At 47.3% G+C, this 13,313-nt stretch overlaps 1 protein-coding gene across 3 annotated transcripts in view; it reads right to left on the bottom strand.

The window, feature by feature from the left end:
* Positions 1 to 7,448: 7,448 nt before the first annotated feature.
* The window catches only part of MOCS3 (molybdenum cofactor synthesis 3), a 125,920-nt gene continuing 120,055 nt past the window's right edge, over positions 7,449 to 13,313 (bottom strand). The window contains exon 18 of one of the 3 annotated variants that reach the window (XM_029594098.1): positions 7,449 to 8,608. In XM_029594098.1, coding sequence (XP_029449958.1) covers positions 8,451 to 8,608 — 158 coding nt within the window. In that variant the 3' untranslated portion in view covers positions 7,449 to 8,450. The remainder of the gene's footprint in view (positions 8,609 to 13,313) is intronic. The other 2 variants (XM_029594097.1, XM_029594099.1) reach the window with 2 other exon arrangements.

The following is a 13,313-nucleotide window of genomic DNA, read 5'->3' as shown; positions in this document are numbered from 1 at the left end:
TAGAAATTATCGTTTGCCAGTTAAGAAGCAAGTTTGGTATGATATTAGCCAGGGTTCTGGTGATAACCAAATTGTAATGGATACTTTGGAAAAAAAAAACTAGTAGAGAAGAGTCCAGCAGAGCCACACTTTTGGCAACCTTTGTAGTTATAGAAGACTGGCAGGACTGGTGCGACCATTAGACGGGACTAGGCGGTTGCCTAGGGTGGCATCAGTGGGCGAAGCGCCACCGGGGTATGCGAGGGCACCATTTTTAAAATGTGAAAGAAGGGGCGACAGTGATCACGGAGCACTCGCTAGGTTTGAGAGACAGAGAGAGAATTGTAAAAGGATGTCAGCAGGCACATGCAACTCAGGGTGGGTTTGGGGGGAGGTGGCAGTGTTACATAGGTCTGCCTAGGGACCCTTGCACTAGCCCTAAAGACTTGGATTTAGTTTTTCATATTTATTTTCAAAAGGCTTCTGAGGAATTTATGGGTATTCCTGACATAAAAAAATCAACCCAAGAAAGAAGGAAATTATTATTGACCATGTGCTAAAAGACTATAGCTCTTGGTGCTTAATTTTGTTTGTATTATCCTTGAAAATGTTTGGGTATCTAAGCTCAGGTTCATTATCTTATTTGTGCAGAACAACTAAGATCTTTTATGGATGTTTAAAAAATTGTCTGGTTTAAATATTGCAGGGAGTGGCAATAGTAATGAGAATAGTATTGGTTGAGAATTTGTAAAAGTTTTTTTGGAACAGTCACTATTGCCTTTCTTTTTTCCTGGTGATTTTTTTCCCTTGATATTTATTTTTTAAATTTTTCCTCCCATTTTCTTTTGAACTTTGAGGGCTACAGGTTGAGATGTTCATTAATATTCCTAAATATTTGCATATGTATATATTTGTTTAGTAGAGTTGCTTACCTGTATCAGGTGTTCTCCTAGGACAGCAGGATGTTAGTCCTTACACATGGATGACATCATATGATGCAGCCCGGCACGGGAAACTTTGACTGGCACACTGAGCATGCCCAGCATGCTACTATCCATGTGGGATCCCTCTGCAGTCTTATAACATAGAATTATGAAAAATAAAACAACATAAGGAAACCCAACTCCGCGGGGTTGCGGGCAGGTTTCATGAGGTCTAACATCATGCTGTTGTAGAACACATGTTACAGGTAAGCGACTCTGCTTTCTCCTACCACAAGTAAGATGGTAGTCCTCACACATGGGTGAATCTCTAGCTACAGGCTGTTCCCGAATACAAACCAGACCAACATGCACCCAACCAGATGTCAACAGAGGTGCTGTTGGGAACAGAAGGAGACAGCCTGAACCCTAAAACAGGGCTCTAGGCAGGAAGAGTTAGGTTCTACAGCTGGAAGAGATTCCGGAGGACAGACTGGCCAAAGCTGCTATCGTGTCGGTCATCCCTTTCCAAACAGTAGTGAGCAGCGAAAGTGTGGAGGGAACTCCACTGTAGCAAAGGTGGCCCAAGACAAGGTTGATACTACCTGCAGGGAGAAGCCTTACAGATTCTCACAATTGATTGGTAGAGCTGGCCAGTGCAGAGATCCAACAGGACCTTCACCAATACCAGCCCTTGTTCCCTGCAGGTTGAGCCTTTGGGTACCAGGGCCGGTTGGACTTAGGTGCAGGTCTCCAGAGAGGAACAAATCCACGAAGGTGCTGGCACAAGTGGGTTTGGAGTTCCTAGGGTTGGGACAGGCAGCAGTCCAGCAAGTCCAAAAGCGTACCAGGAGTCAGGGCCGGAGGCAATCCAACGAAGTCCAGAACAGTCCAAGCCAAGGCCAGAGAAGCAACCCAGAAGGAAACAAGGACAGAAACATGGGGACATGGAGTCAGGCAACTAGCAACTCACAAGGAGCTCAACTGTTGCTGAGGAAAGGTACTACAGGCACGAACAGGCTTAAATAGGCAGAAGGACTGATGGCATCAGCGGGACGTGGCCCCTTTAAGTCCTGTGATAAGGCACACATGCATCTAGGTGGGGGCTGAGAGTCTGTGGCTGCAAGGGAGTTAGACATTGGCAGCAGCTTCTTGCTGCTGCAAAGGAGGTCAGGGCTGAACCGGGGCAGCACTGAGTAAGTGCGACTGGCCGCGGTGTGCCATGGCCAGCATGTGCAACATCCACATCGCCACCTTGCAGATCTCAGACATGGGAACTACCCTCAGGTGGGCCACCGAAACTGCCATGGATCTGATAGAATGAGCCTTGACATGGCCTCGGAGCTGCAGTCCCGCTTGTGCATAGCAGGAGATGCAATCCGCTAGCCAGTTAGGGTTTGCTTGACAACCGCAACTCCCATTCTGTTCTTATCAAATGAAACGAAAAGTTGTGTAGACTGCCTGTGGTCTGCTGTCCACTCCAGGTCCACTGCAAGGCTCTCTTGCAATCCAAGCTGTGCAATGCCCATTCGCTCTGGTGCAAATGGGGCCTGGAAAGAAAGGTTCAGATGGAAATCCATCACCATCTTACGCAGGTATTCAGGGTGTGTACGGAGAACCATCCTATCATGAAATTACTTTGTGTATGGTGGATATGTCACCAACGCCTGAAGCTCACTAATCCTGCACGCCGAAGTGATCGCGACCAGGAACATGACCTTCCAGGTCAGGTACTTCAGGTCACAGGTGTGCAGCGGCTCGAAAGGATCCTTTATGAGTTGAGCCAATACCACATTATGGTCCCAGGACCCAAAGGAGGCTTTAATTGAAGCAGACCTCACATAAAATGCCCCACTAAGGGTTGCACAGAGATAGGAAAACCATCCATCCCCTGATGGTGGGCCCCGATGGCACTCAGATGTAACCTGATGGAGTTGGTTTTTAAGCCAGCATCTGACGGGTGCAGCAAATAGTAAAGCAGTTTCGGTGTAGAACAGGATCCATGCTGTGACTCTCACATCACATGGCAAATCTCCTCCACATCAGGCCATAAGACTTCCTGGTGGAAGGCTTCCTGGAGGCTACCAGGACCCATGAAACATCCTCGAGAGATCAAGGGCCTTCAAAATTATTCTTTCAACATCCAGGCCATTAGGGACAACGCTCTGAGGTTGGGGTGATGCAGTCTGCATTGTTCCTGCATGACAAGGTCCGGGGAGGTCCCCAACTGGTCAGGTCCCTGATAGAGAGATCCCGCAGAAGTGGGAACCAGATCTGCCTCAGCCAATGAGGGGCTATGAGGATCATGGTTCCCTGGTCCTGCCGGAGCTTCAGGAGAGTCTTCAGCACCAGTGGAAGTGGAGGATATGTGTACAATACGCCCCTGCCCCAATGATGGCAAAGGCATCTGGGGCTGGTATGCCATCCCCCCTGTATAGGGAGCAAAATTGTTTCACTTTGCTGTTGCAGGGGGAGGCAAAGAGATCCAAGTCTGGGATTCCCCAGAGGCGGAAGATCCGGACTGTCATCGCCGGATTCAGGGACCTCTCGTGGGGTCAGAAGGTCCGACTGAGGCGGTCCGCCATCACAAGGTACATGGCTCGGAGCAGCAAACCTTGAGACCGAACCCATGACGAAATCTGAACTACTTCCTGACACAGGAGGAACGATCCCGTACCTCCATTTGTTGATGTACCACATTGCCATCTGGTTGTCGGTCCTGGAACGCCGAAAGCATGTAACAAATTGCTCAAAGTTCCAGGAAGTTGATCTAGCACTGAGCTTCCTGAGCAGACTATACTAGGGCCAATGCATCCGTGTGAGTTCAATCTGGGAAGGGGGAGACTGAAAAGGAACTCCCTGTTCCAAATTGGGCAGGCTTTCCCACCAAGACAAGGAAGCCTGGAGCGGAGGAGTAACGTGGATGCGCACATGGAAGTCCTGGGTGGCTTGCTGCCACTGGAACCACAGGGTCCATTGAGCCCTGCACATATGCAGGTAAGCCAAAGGTGTGACATGGACAGTGGCTGCCATATGACCCAGAAGACTGAGCATGAGGTGGGTGGAGACCTGCCGGCTCTGGCGAACCAGACCCAGGAGAGATGCCAGTGCAAGCACCCAATCGTGGGGCAGATAAGCTCTGGCCTGAGTCATGTCCTGCTGGGCACCGATGAAGCTCAACTGCTGTGACAGAGTCAGATGGGACTTCGGGTAGTTGATGACAAACCCGAGGAACTCCAACACACGAATGATCAAAGTGCAGGGACTGAAGCGCACCCTCTTGGGAGTTGCTCTTGACCAGCCAGTCGACCAAGTAGGAGAACACCTGCATGCCTAGACGGCGAAGGTGCACTCCCACTGCTGCCAGGCATTTGGTGAAGACATGAGATGCTGAGGCAAGTCCGAACGGCAACACCCTGTACTGGAAATGCCTTTCGCTCACAAAAAAACAAAGATACTTCCTGTAACTGGGGAAGATTTCGAAGTGGGTGCATGCGTCTTTGAGATCGAGGGAAAAAAGCCAGTCCCCTCCTTGCAAGAGGGTAATCAGGGTGCCCAGAGAGACCATTTTGAACTTTTCTCTTTTTAGAAACCGGTTCAGAGCTTTCAGGTCCTGAACAGGATGGAGTCCCCCTGTTGTCTTTGGAATCAGGAAATAGCGAGAATAGAACCTCTTCCCTTGCTGCCACAATGGGATGGGTTTGACTGCTCTGGCCATGAGGGTGGAGAGTTCTGTCAAGAGTATTTCCTGTTGTGAGGAATGACCCCAAGAGGGGCAGGGGGGAGTGTCCATGGGAACATCGAGAAAGTTGATACCCTTGATGAATGATAGACAGGACCCACCAATCTGAGGTGATACCAGGCCACAAAGAATCGCAGCCGGGTCGGAGGGCTTGGCGTCGAGGGTACGGTCAAGTGGTTTGTGCTCTCCCACAGCCAGTCAAAACTCCGTAGCTGGGCTCAGCTGGGGCACCGGCTGAGGCCTGGAAGTCCGCTGCTGTCTAGAGCGGCCTCTAGATCCCACTCGTTGAGCATGGGCATGGGATGCCAGAGGATAATATTTACTCTGGCGGTAAAAGGACCTCCGCGAGCCCTGTCGTGAGGATTTCCAGGCAGAGGACGGGGGTCTAATGTATTGGCCGACAGATTCTGGAGGGCCTCACGGTGATCTCTCAACTAAGCCACAGTATCCCTGACTTTGTCACTGAAGAGGTTCTCGCCTGTGCATGGGAGATCCTTGAGTTTCTCCTGGACTTCCAGCCGTAGATCCGAGGTTCGGAGCCAGACCATTCTGTGGGCACCAATGCCTGCTGCTGCCGCCACGCTAGCAGATGTTTCAAATACATCATAGGTGGAGCACACCTCATGCTTCCTATATTCTCTTGTCTTGTTGGACTATGGCCATAAAGGCATCCTTTGCTGCTGGGGCAGATGCTTGGATAACTCCAGAACTTGTTTCCAGAGGTTCCAAGAATACTGCATCATATATAATTGGTAGGAAGCAATATGGGCAATTAGCATGGTGCCCTGGAACACCTTCCTGCCCAGCCCATCCAGCGCTCTGTGCTCTCGGCCTGGAAGGGCAGAGGCATGAGTGTGGGAACTTTTGACCTTCTTGAGCGCAAACTCTACCATAACCGAATGATGTGGGAGCTGACACCTCTCAAACCCCAAGGCCTGCTGCACTAAGTAGACCGCATCTACCTTCCTGTTTATTGAAGGCATGGAGATGGGGTGTTCTCAAATTCTAAGGAGTAACTCCTTGAAGATGTCATGTATGGGAACAGCTACCACTTCCTCAGGGGGCAACAATGAACTGGAGAACCTCCAGAATCTTATGCCTGGCATCCTTGTCTGTCAGAAGCTGTAACGGAATGGTTTCTGCCATGATCTGGACAAAGCAAGCAAAGGTTAAGTCCTCAGGTGGAGAGGTGCTGCTCCTCTGGAGGAGACGGGTCTGAAGGAAGATCCTTGGAGTCGTTGGACGAGGACTCAGAGGTATCATCCCCCCACGAATCATACGGGGCATCTTTTTCACTGAGATCACCCGGAGACCCTGGTGGAGTGCTCCTGCCCAGGCCTTTTGGTTTGGGCACAGAGGGCACTGCCAGCACAGAGGGCACTGGGGCACCTGAAGGACCCGGAACCTGACTGGGGAATTCTGGTTAAGGAACCAAGGGCGTTGGCGGTGCCATGGGCTGCGTCAGGCCCTCTTCCTTGAAGGAACCCACAATGGGAATCGCCCCAGACGGGGGAGGCAAGGATAGCCGCGGGGGCATTAACAGATCTCCAGGCACCGGCAGCGGCTGCATGGGGCGGATGCCTAGAAGGACATCGAGGTGTTCTAGCAGCAGTGCCATGATTGAGGGTGCAGGCTCCAGCACTGGCAGAAGCATTGATGGGGCCGACAGTTCGATGATCTGAAGGGCTCGGAGCACTGCCAATTGTATCCTACGATCCAACTCCTCCTGGAAATCTGTGGGACAGCCAGATGGAGGAGGAGGAGGCATCACCAGATCTCCCTTGGAGCCCCAAGGGAGATCGGTACCCGGCACAGTCATCGGTAGGGAACACCTGGGACTCCCAGGTTTGATAGAGGTCGATGCTTCCTCTCGGGGGGGCAGGGGGTCACTTTGGGGGCATCACAGTAGGTGCTGGTGCCGATCTGAGCCTGGTGCCATGCGAAGATGGCAATCGGTGATGATGCTTCCTTGACTTCCCTTGGTGCTCGGCCCGGTCTTTCCTCAGTGCCGAGGAAGATGGAGACGATCCCAACATCCTGGAGCATGAAGACACCAGTGATGGCAGACTCCAGCCCCCCTCTCCAGAGGGGGAGTGGGCAGTGAGGGCTTGGTGTCCATTAGTTCCCCGCGGCCTCTTGGAGTTGACGCCCCCAATGCTAGAGTCGACAGTTCGGATTTTTTTGAACCGAAAAGCTTTTCCATCTTGTCCAATCAGGCGTGACGGCCTTTGGGGATCATCTGGTTGCAAAAATGACACCCCCTGATGTCATGCGGACACTAGGGGCACCGGTGAAAACCTGATGATGCCATCGCCAAAAATACCCAAGCGGTCTGTACCCAGTGGCCACCGAGAGAGAGATGCACTGGAAACCGACCGCAAAGAAGGCAGAAAACTTATCGCACCGCCCTACTGACTAAGCCTGTAGGGAAAGAGGGACTCCGGCACAGTAAAACATTGGAACCAACCGGGAAAACACTTGAAAAATTAAAAAAAAGAGCAGAGCTCCACAACCGTGAGATGATAGCTCCTCGAAAAAGAAGAGACTGAAGAGGGACCCCGCAGGGACATATCGACAGTGGCATGCTCAGTGTGTCAGATTTCCATCAGGCTCCATCTGATATCACCATGTGTGAGGACTGACATCCTGCTTGTCCTACGAGAAAGTAATTTTTTGAAATCTCAATATTTCTGTTAATAAGATACTTGTGATGATATAATAAAATTGGTATAAATAAAAAAGTTTAAAAAAAAATATGTGTGAGAGTTCCATCCCCGCCCAAACTCCACCCCCTGGAATGCCTCTTCCCCTTCTGTGTGTAAGTGTGTACTTGCATATTGATCATACAGTTTTCCAAAACTACTTTACCTGTGGAAGTGTCTGAAAATTACCCTCCCTGAGATTAACATAGAAACTCATCAAATATAACTTTACATATATGCTTTGATTCATTTTATTATCAATTAAAATGTTGTTTTGGTGTAATAAGAGCACCAGTTTTACAGCATTTGGTCACTTTGTCTTTGATTATGAAGCAATTATGGAAGAGCATTCACTGCCAGAAAGTGCTATAGTTTCCCTGCTCCTTGTCAGTGTGGAAGAGAAGAGAGACCCTGGTGGCATGATGTCCTAACTACTGACTCAAAAAACAAATTTTTCGGGTATGATAAGCTAAAAAGACAGTTTTCAGTGGTTTTTTTTCCTGTATAAACCCAGATTCACCAATCAGACATCAGCATGTAGAGTGCTATTTGTGATAGATTAATATTTTTTGGTAATGGCATAAACTGAAGACATTCTAGGAATTATTAGTCTTATTCAAAAATGACTTTTTTCCCATTCTAAGTCTATAAACATGGCCCTTTATGTACGTGTAGAGAAACATTTTAATGATTAAGTTTAGGTACAGTGGCCTGCAGGCAGGGGAATGGGCAAGTGAAAAGGTTCTTGGAAGATGTTTTAATATGTAACTAAAATATTTTGACATGATTAAGCCTACACTCATAGCGTGTGTATAGAATATACATATATACACACACTTGGAGTAAGAACAAACTCATTTCACAGGCCACTGAACAGCATTATTTAAATGGCAATGCCTTTCAGTCACTACCACCCTGAGTAAGATTTGAAAAGGTGAGCTAGACGTGAATGGCTCTGTAAGCCTGTCAATACATGAAGCCATCCAGTGATACTATTTAAATAATTTAAAAAATAACTTTACGACTGATTTTTTTCATCTATACAGGATAAGTGCTACTTTCTGAAGCAATATTCTTTAAATTCTCTTTTGCCTGAGATGTTTTGTGTTAGTATTGCGGAAATGTTGGATCGACTTTATTAGACCAGGCCATTAATCCACCTGTGATGTCCTTTGCTAAAATTAGATCTAATTCTTTGCCAGACAATTCCTGTAAAATCTTCACAGCTTTCTGGGAGTCATTTCCGAGTTTGCAAATGACATAAACTGAAAAAGAAAAACAGTATAATATTACACACACAACCATATAAAATATGAATTATCACATTAAATTGCATGAATATTATAAATAAAATGTTATTGTAAACATGGGTCATTACATAATAAGGTGAAATTTAAACTTACTTGTTAATTTCCTTTCCTTAATTCCTGCCAGACCAATCTAGATGAGTGGTTTATATCTCCCTGCCAGCAAATGGAGACAAAAAAAAAAAAGCTCAAAGCTGACTTCACACCCCTTATAGGGGGTCTGGTGCTGAATGTCCGTATCCTGTCAAAAATAAGATAACCAAAGGCAATTGTTTGTTTTAGTTTCAAAATCATCACCACAATCAAAATTTAATGTAGCTAAAATACTTCACACTGTGTTCATTAACCTAGTAATAAGATAATCCCTACATCAAGATCATGATGTAGGGATTACCTTCAGAGTAGCAAGAAGCTTTCCACAGGGAAATCAGATTGGGATTCTTCTTGGGTTCAGTCATAGAATCCGCCCCGGCAATTTGTCTCTGTGAAAGAACCTTAACATGGTCCAAACTGGTTCCAACCCAGTGAGGATTTGCCATCTTCCAAGGAATCTGGGTCCTCCTCTTTGTCCATGCCATACGGGTTCCTTCCAGGGATACCCTTAGTAAGGCGAGGCATGCCTCGGGTCTGCTGATAGGAATGGGAGAGGGAGGGGTCACCGGTTGAGTTCCGTCCAGACAGGGGCAAGTGAGGCAGCAAACTGAGCGTGTACAAAGGCTTGCAGCCCCTGGAAAAAACTCCACCCAAGAAAAGGCAGCCGGGTCCATGCCTAGTCCAGGAGGTAAGGGGGGTGGGGGTCCAGCTGAATTTTCCTCTCCCACAGATGACCCAGTTAAGGGTTTACTCAGATCCAGAGTACTGCCAGTTAAGGATGTGACCAACCCATCACCTGAATGGGAGGAGCCTGGCTTAGCGAAGTCTGAAGAGGCTGTCTCTCCTTGGGCTTCCTCACAGTGCTGACATAAGTTGGAATCCAGGTCAGGCTGTGAAGACCTAATGTGACAAGTAATGCAGAGAGTATGGCGCTTAGGTTTCTTGGTTGCTGGCGCCATTGTCAGTGGTAGTTGTGTGTTCAAATGGCTCGTGCTTAAAAATTTATGCACACAGATCTCGAGTGTCTAGGCGGGGCGTGGTGAGGCGCACGCACAGCTCTTCCTGTATTGTGCAGTTTCAAAGTTGTGTGTGTAGGGACATGCCCATTACATGCACAATGCGTGCACAGAGCCAACGCACTGCGCGCACTGAAGTCCTATGGAGGGCAATATGGCACACAGAGAAACATGCGCAAGATGGCGTCACTGAGGTCTCCCACGTGGTGGGCCGACCAAGCCTGCAACGGGGCCTAGCCCACTGGGGGCTGCTCAACCCACTTGAAAGCCCAATTCTCCTTACCCCTACTGCAGTGGGAATGACATTGGGACAGTGCGCTGAGCACAGAGACCGGGAGGGGGGCAGGGGAGTCTACTAAAAATCCCTCTGTCTCTGAGTCGGAAGTTAAATTTTCTTCCGTTTTTTTTTTTAACTTTCTTGAGCTCAGCACTTACTGGCTGAGTACAGAGACGGTCTCCGGCTGTGGGGGGAGAGGACTTTGGCTATTATTGCTGCGTGCACCCACTGACTTTCAGCTGCCTAAGCAGCAAGGTCCATGCCGGGAACTGGTTACCTCTGAAGGATCTTGGAAATTGCCTCAGGAATTCTCAACTGTGGGAGGGACCTTTGGGTACTATTGCAGGAGAGCGGGGCTCAATTTTCTCCAATTTAGAATATAGAATTTCTCCTTCCAGAAGGTACAACAATCCCCATAGGGAGAGGTACATCCACTATCTGCAGGAGGCAGAGAATACTGGAGAGCTGAGGTCACGGCAGGGATATATATATTGTGATGTCAGCTTTACAGTCTTACTCTGTCTCCATCTGCTGGCAGGGGAGCATAACCCCTGCCAGCATGGTCCTGAGTCCATCTGGCTACACACTAAGAAACTTATGTTCTTATGGCTCCTGCGCCCTTTTCGAGGAGATCCACTGGCTATCTGGGACCTGCAAATAACTGATGGAGCAGGCCAAAGTATTCATCTTCTTGATTTCTCTTGAAATCAATGTCTTAGAAACCACTGTGCTTTAACCAGACACATCAACAAACAAAGACCTATCTGAGAAGAAACTGGTAACCTACAAACATCTTAAAGATGAACAATAAATCTGAAAATAGCTGTCCCTGTCCTACATTGCTCAACTTTCTTACTATCATGAATGAGAAAAGCCTGATTTCGATAGAAATGAAACACCACCCTCCGAAGAGGGAGAATATTGGGCACAGAGATATTCTTTCCTTTAAAATTATCAAAGGCTACCAAGGAGACAGACTTCAAAAACATGATTCAAGGAGTTGCTACCTTACAAGGCATGAGAGGAAGGGAGGTCCCTTCAAAACTAAGTTCAGTTTCCAAGTCAAGAACACCTCATACAGCAGAGGACTTGCGCTCTTGACTTCCCGGAAGAAAGTATCCCATCCGGGACAGTAGCAAGAAAGCTTCTCTGAGTTTATCCCTTGCAGCAAGCCAGAGCTACTCTGTCTTTTGCAAGATTTGCGGATTATGCCTTCATCCCACTCTCCTCTGATGGAAGGACAAGACTAAAGGAATGGATCTCTCAAAGGGAAATACTGTCTCCTCCATAAATTGACTTTGCAGAAGCTCCAAACTTTAAATAAGGTCCTTTTTCACACTACCAAAGGCAGGCTGTAATCCCTGACACTAAGTATCCTCACTATTCAACATAATAAATGATGATAAAGACCAAAAAGGCCTATCTAGTCTGCCCAGCAATTTTATGTGCATCTACCCAAAATAGGTCAAATTCTTACATGGAACTCAACTCTTAATCCTGTTGTGTCTCTTTAAGATTGCAACTTCCACTCTGTGCATGTTACCCAATGCCTTCCAGGAAGCATAATGCAGCCATAACACTGCTTCCTTGGGCTGTAACTGTTGCTCAGTGAAGGATGCCTATTGCTTCGTTACCATTCTCTTTCCATTTGGGATCCTCTGTGTTTATCCCATGCTTTTTTGAAGTCTCTCACTCTCCTTGTCATTACTACCTCTTTCGGGAAGGAATGCCAGGCATCCACTATCCTTCTCTGTGAAAAAATATCTTCAAAATGTGTTCCTGAATCTACCCCTTGGAGCTTCATATTGTGACTCCTAGTTCTACAGCTTCCTTGAAAAGGCTTGCCTTCCTGTGCTTTAATACCTTTCAGGTATTTAAATGTTTGTATCATATCTGCCCATCTTTTCCAGATATAGTGGCATTTGTTCTTCAAGATGAACAGTTTAATGATCTTGCAAAGTTGATGGATATTGGAGCAACATTCATAGCATCCAGTACAGGCCATGAACGTGGGTTTATATGAATTCATTAAAAAATAAACTACAGAATCGTTTACAGGTAAAATTATTTGGACATGCTGATGTGTGTTAAGAGTTACCAGCTTGATGGAGGACTGCTAAATCTGGACAGACTTTTAAATAATCAAATGATAAAGACTGCAGGGAAAAATTGTAAGGTAAGCTAGATTAGTTTATCCTATTCTTGCTTAATGAAAATAATTCTCCATAGCATAAATGATCATGAAACACTTAAATAAAACTTTTAAAATCTGATATTATTTCCATTATGCTTGCTCAGGCACATTTGGCTCGCAGCGCACAGATATGAACTCAGCTTATAAAAAGCTGCACAAAAGAAAATGTTTGTGCATATAGCCTGTCAAAAGTTAGAGGGAACATTGCTTGTAGCCTCTGAAATGACTCCACCAGGACTGGATTTGGGGGGGTGGAGAGAAAAGTGGCTTCCGATAAGCACTTCTAGCCCAACCCCCCAAAAACTAATAGCACCCGCAACATGCAAATGCATGTTGATGAGTCTATTAGTTATTCCCGCGCCATACAGAAAGTAAAATGTGCACTCAAAGGCAGGAGTTAATTTCGGCCGGCACCAGGAAAGTGTACAGAAAAGCAGAAAAAACTGATTTTCTGTACACCCTCTGACTTAATATCATAGCGATATTAAGTCAGAGGCCCCAAAAATAAAAAAAAGTAAAAAAATCATAAAAAGTAAAAAAAAAAACAGCCCGCGGCTTGGAAGATGGACGCTCAATTTTGCCGGCGTCCGTTTTCCGAACCGTGGCTGTCAGCGGGTTCCACAAAAATTGCATGCCCAGGAGAGTGGCCTGGGCGCGCGTCAGGAGAGCGGGCGCTCGCCTCAGAGCACCAGCTCTCCCGCGCATTTTACTGTATCGGCCCGTCAGTGAGAGTGCACTAGTTTTCAGCAGCTGTGGGGGCACACAACAGAGGTTCAGTTTATAGGCACATTTTCACTTCAAGGTATGTGTTTGGGAGGTGTATGCAGTATATGTGTGTGTAGAGCAGGGTGTGTGTTTTGATGTGTATGTGTTGCTATGGCCCTAGCTCTGTCAGTGTCCCCTTTCTCTCAGGTTCCAGTGGGAGAGAGAGATACTGTGGCTGGTCCGTCCTGCATCCCCAGATGTCTCGTTCTCTTTTTCAGGTCCAAGTACAGCTGGGTCTGGTACTCCCCAGGTGTCCTGACACTTTTTCCCCCCGTAAGTTTAAGGAGTTTTTCCTGGTACCACATGACAGCAGAAATG

Source organism: Rhinatrema bivittatum, chromosome 3 (genome assembly GCF_901001135.1).
Source record: "Rhinatrema bivittatum chromosome 3, aRhiBiv1.1, whole genome shotgun sequence".
In the NCBI taxonomy this organism is placed as follows: domain Eukaryota; kingdom Metazoa; phylum Chordata; class Amphibia; order Gymnophiona; family Rhinatrematidae; genus Rhinatrema; species Rhinatrema bivittatum.
This window is presented reverse-complemented; position numbering and strand designations above follow the sequence as displayed.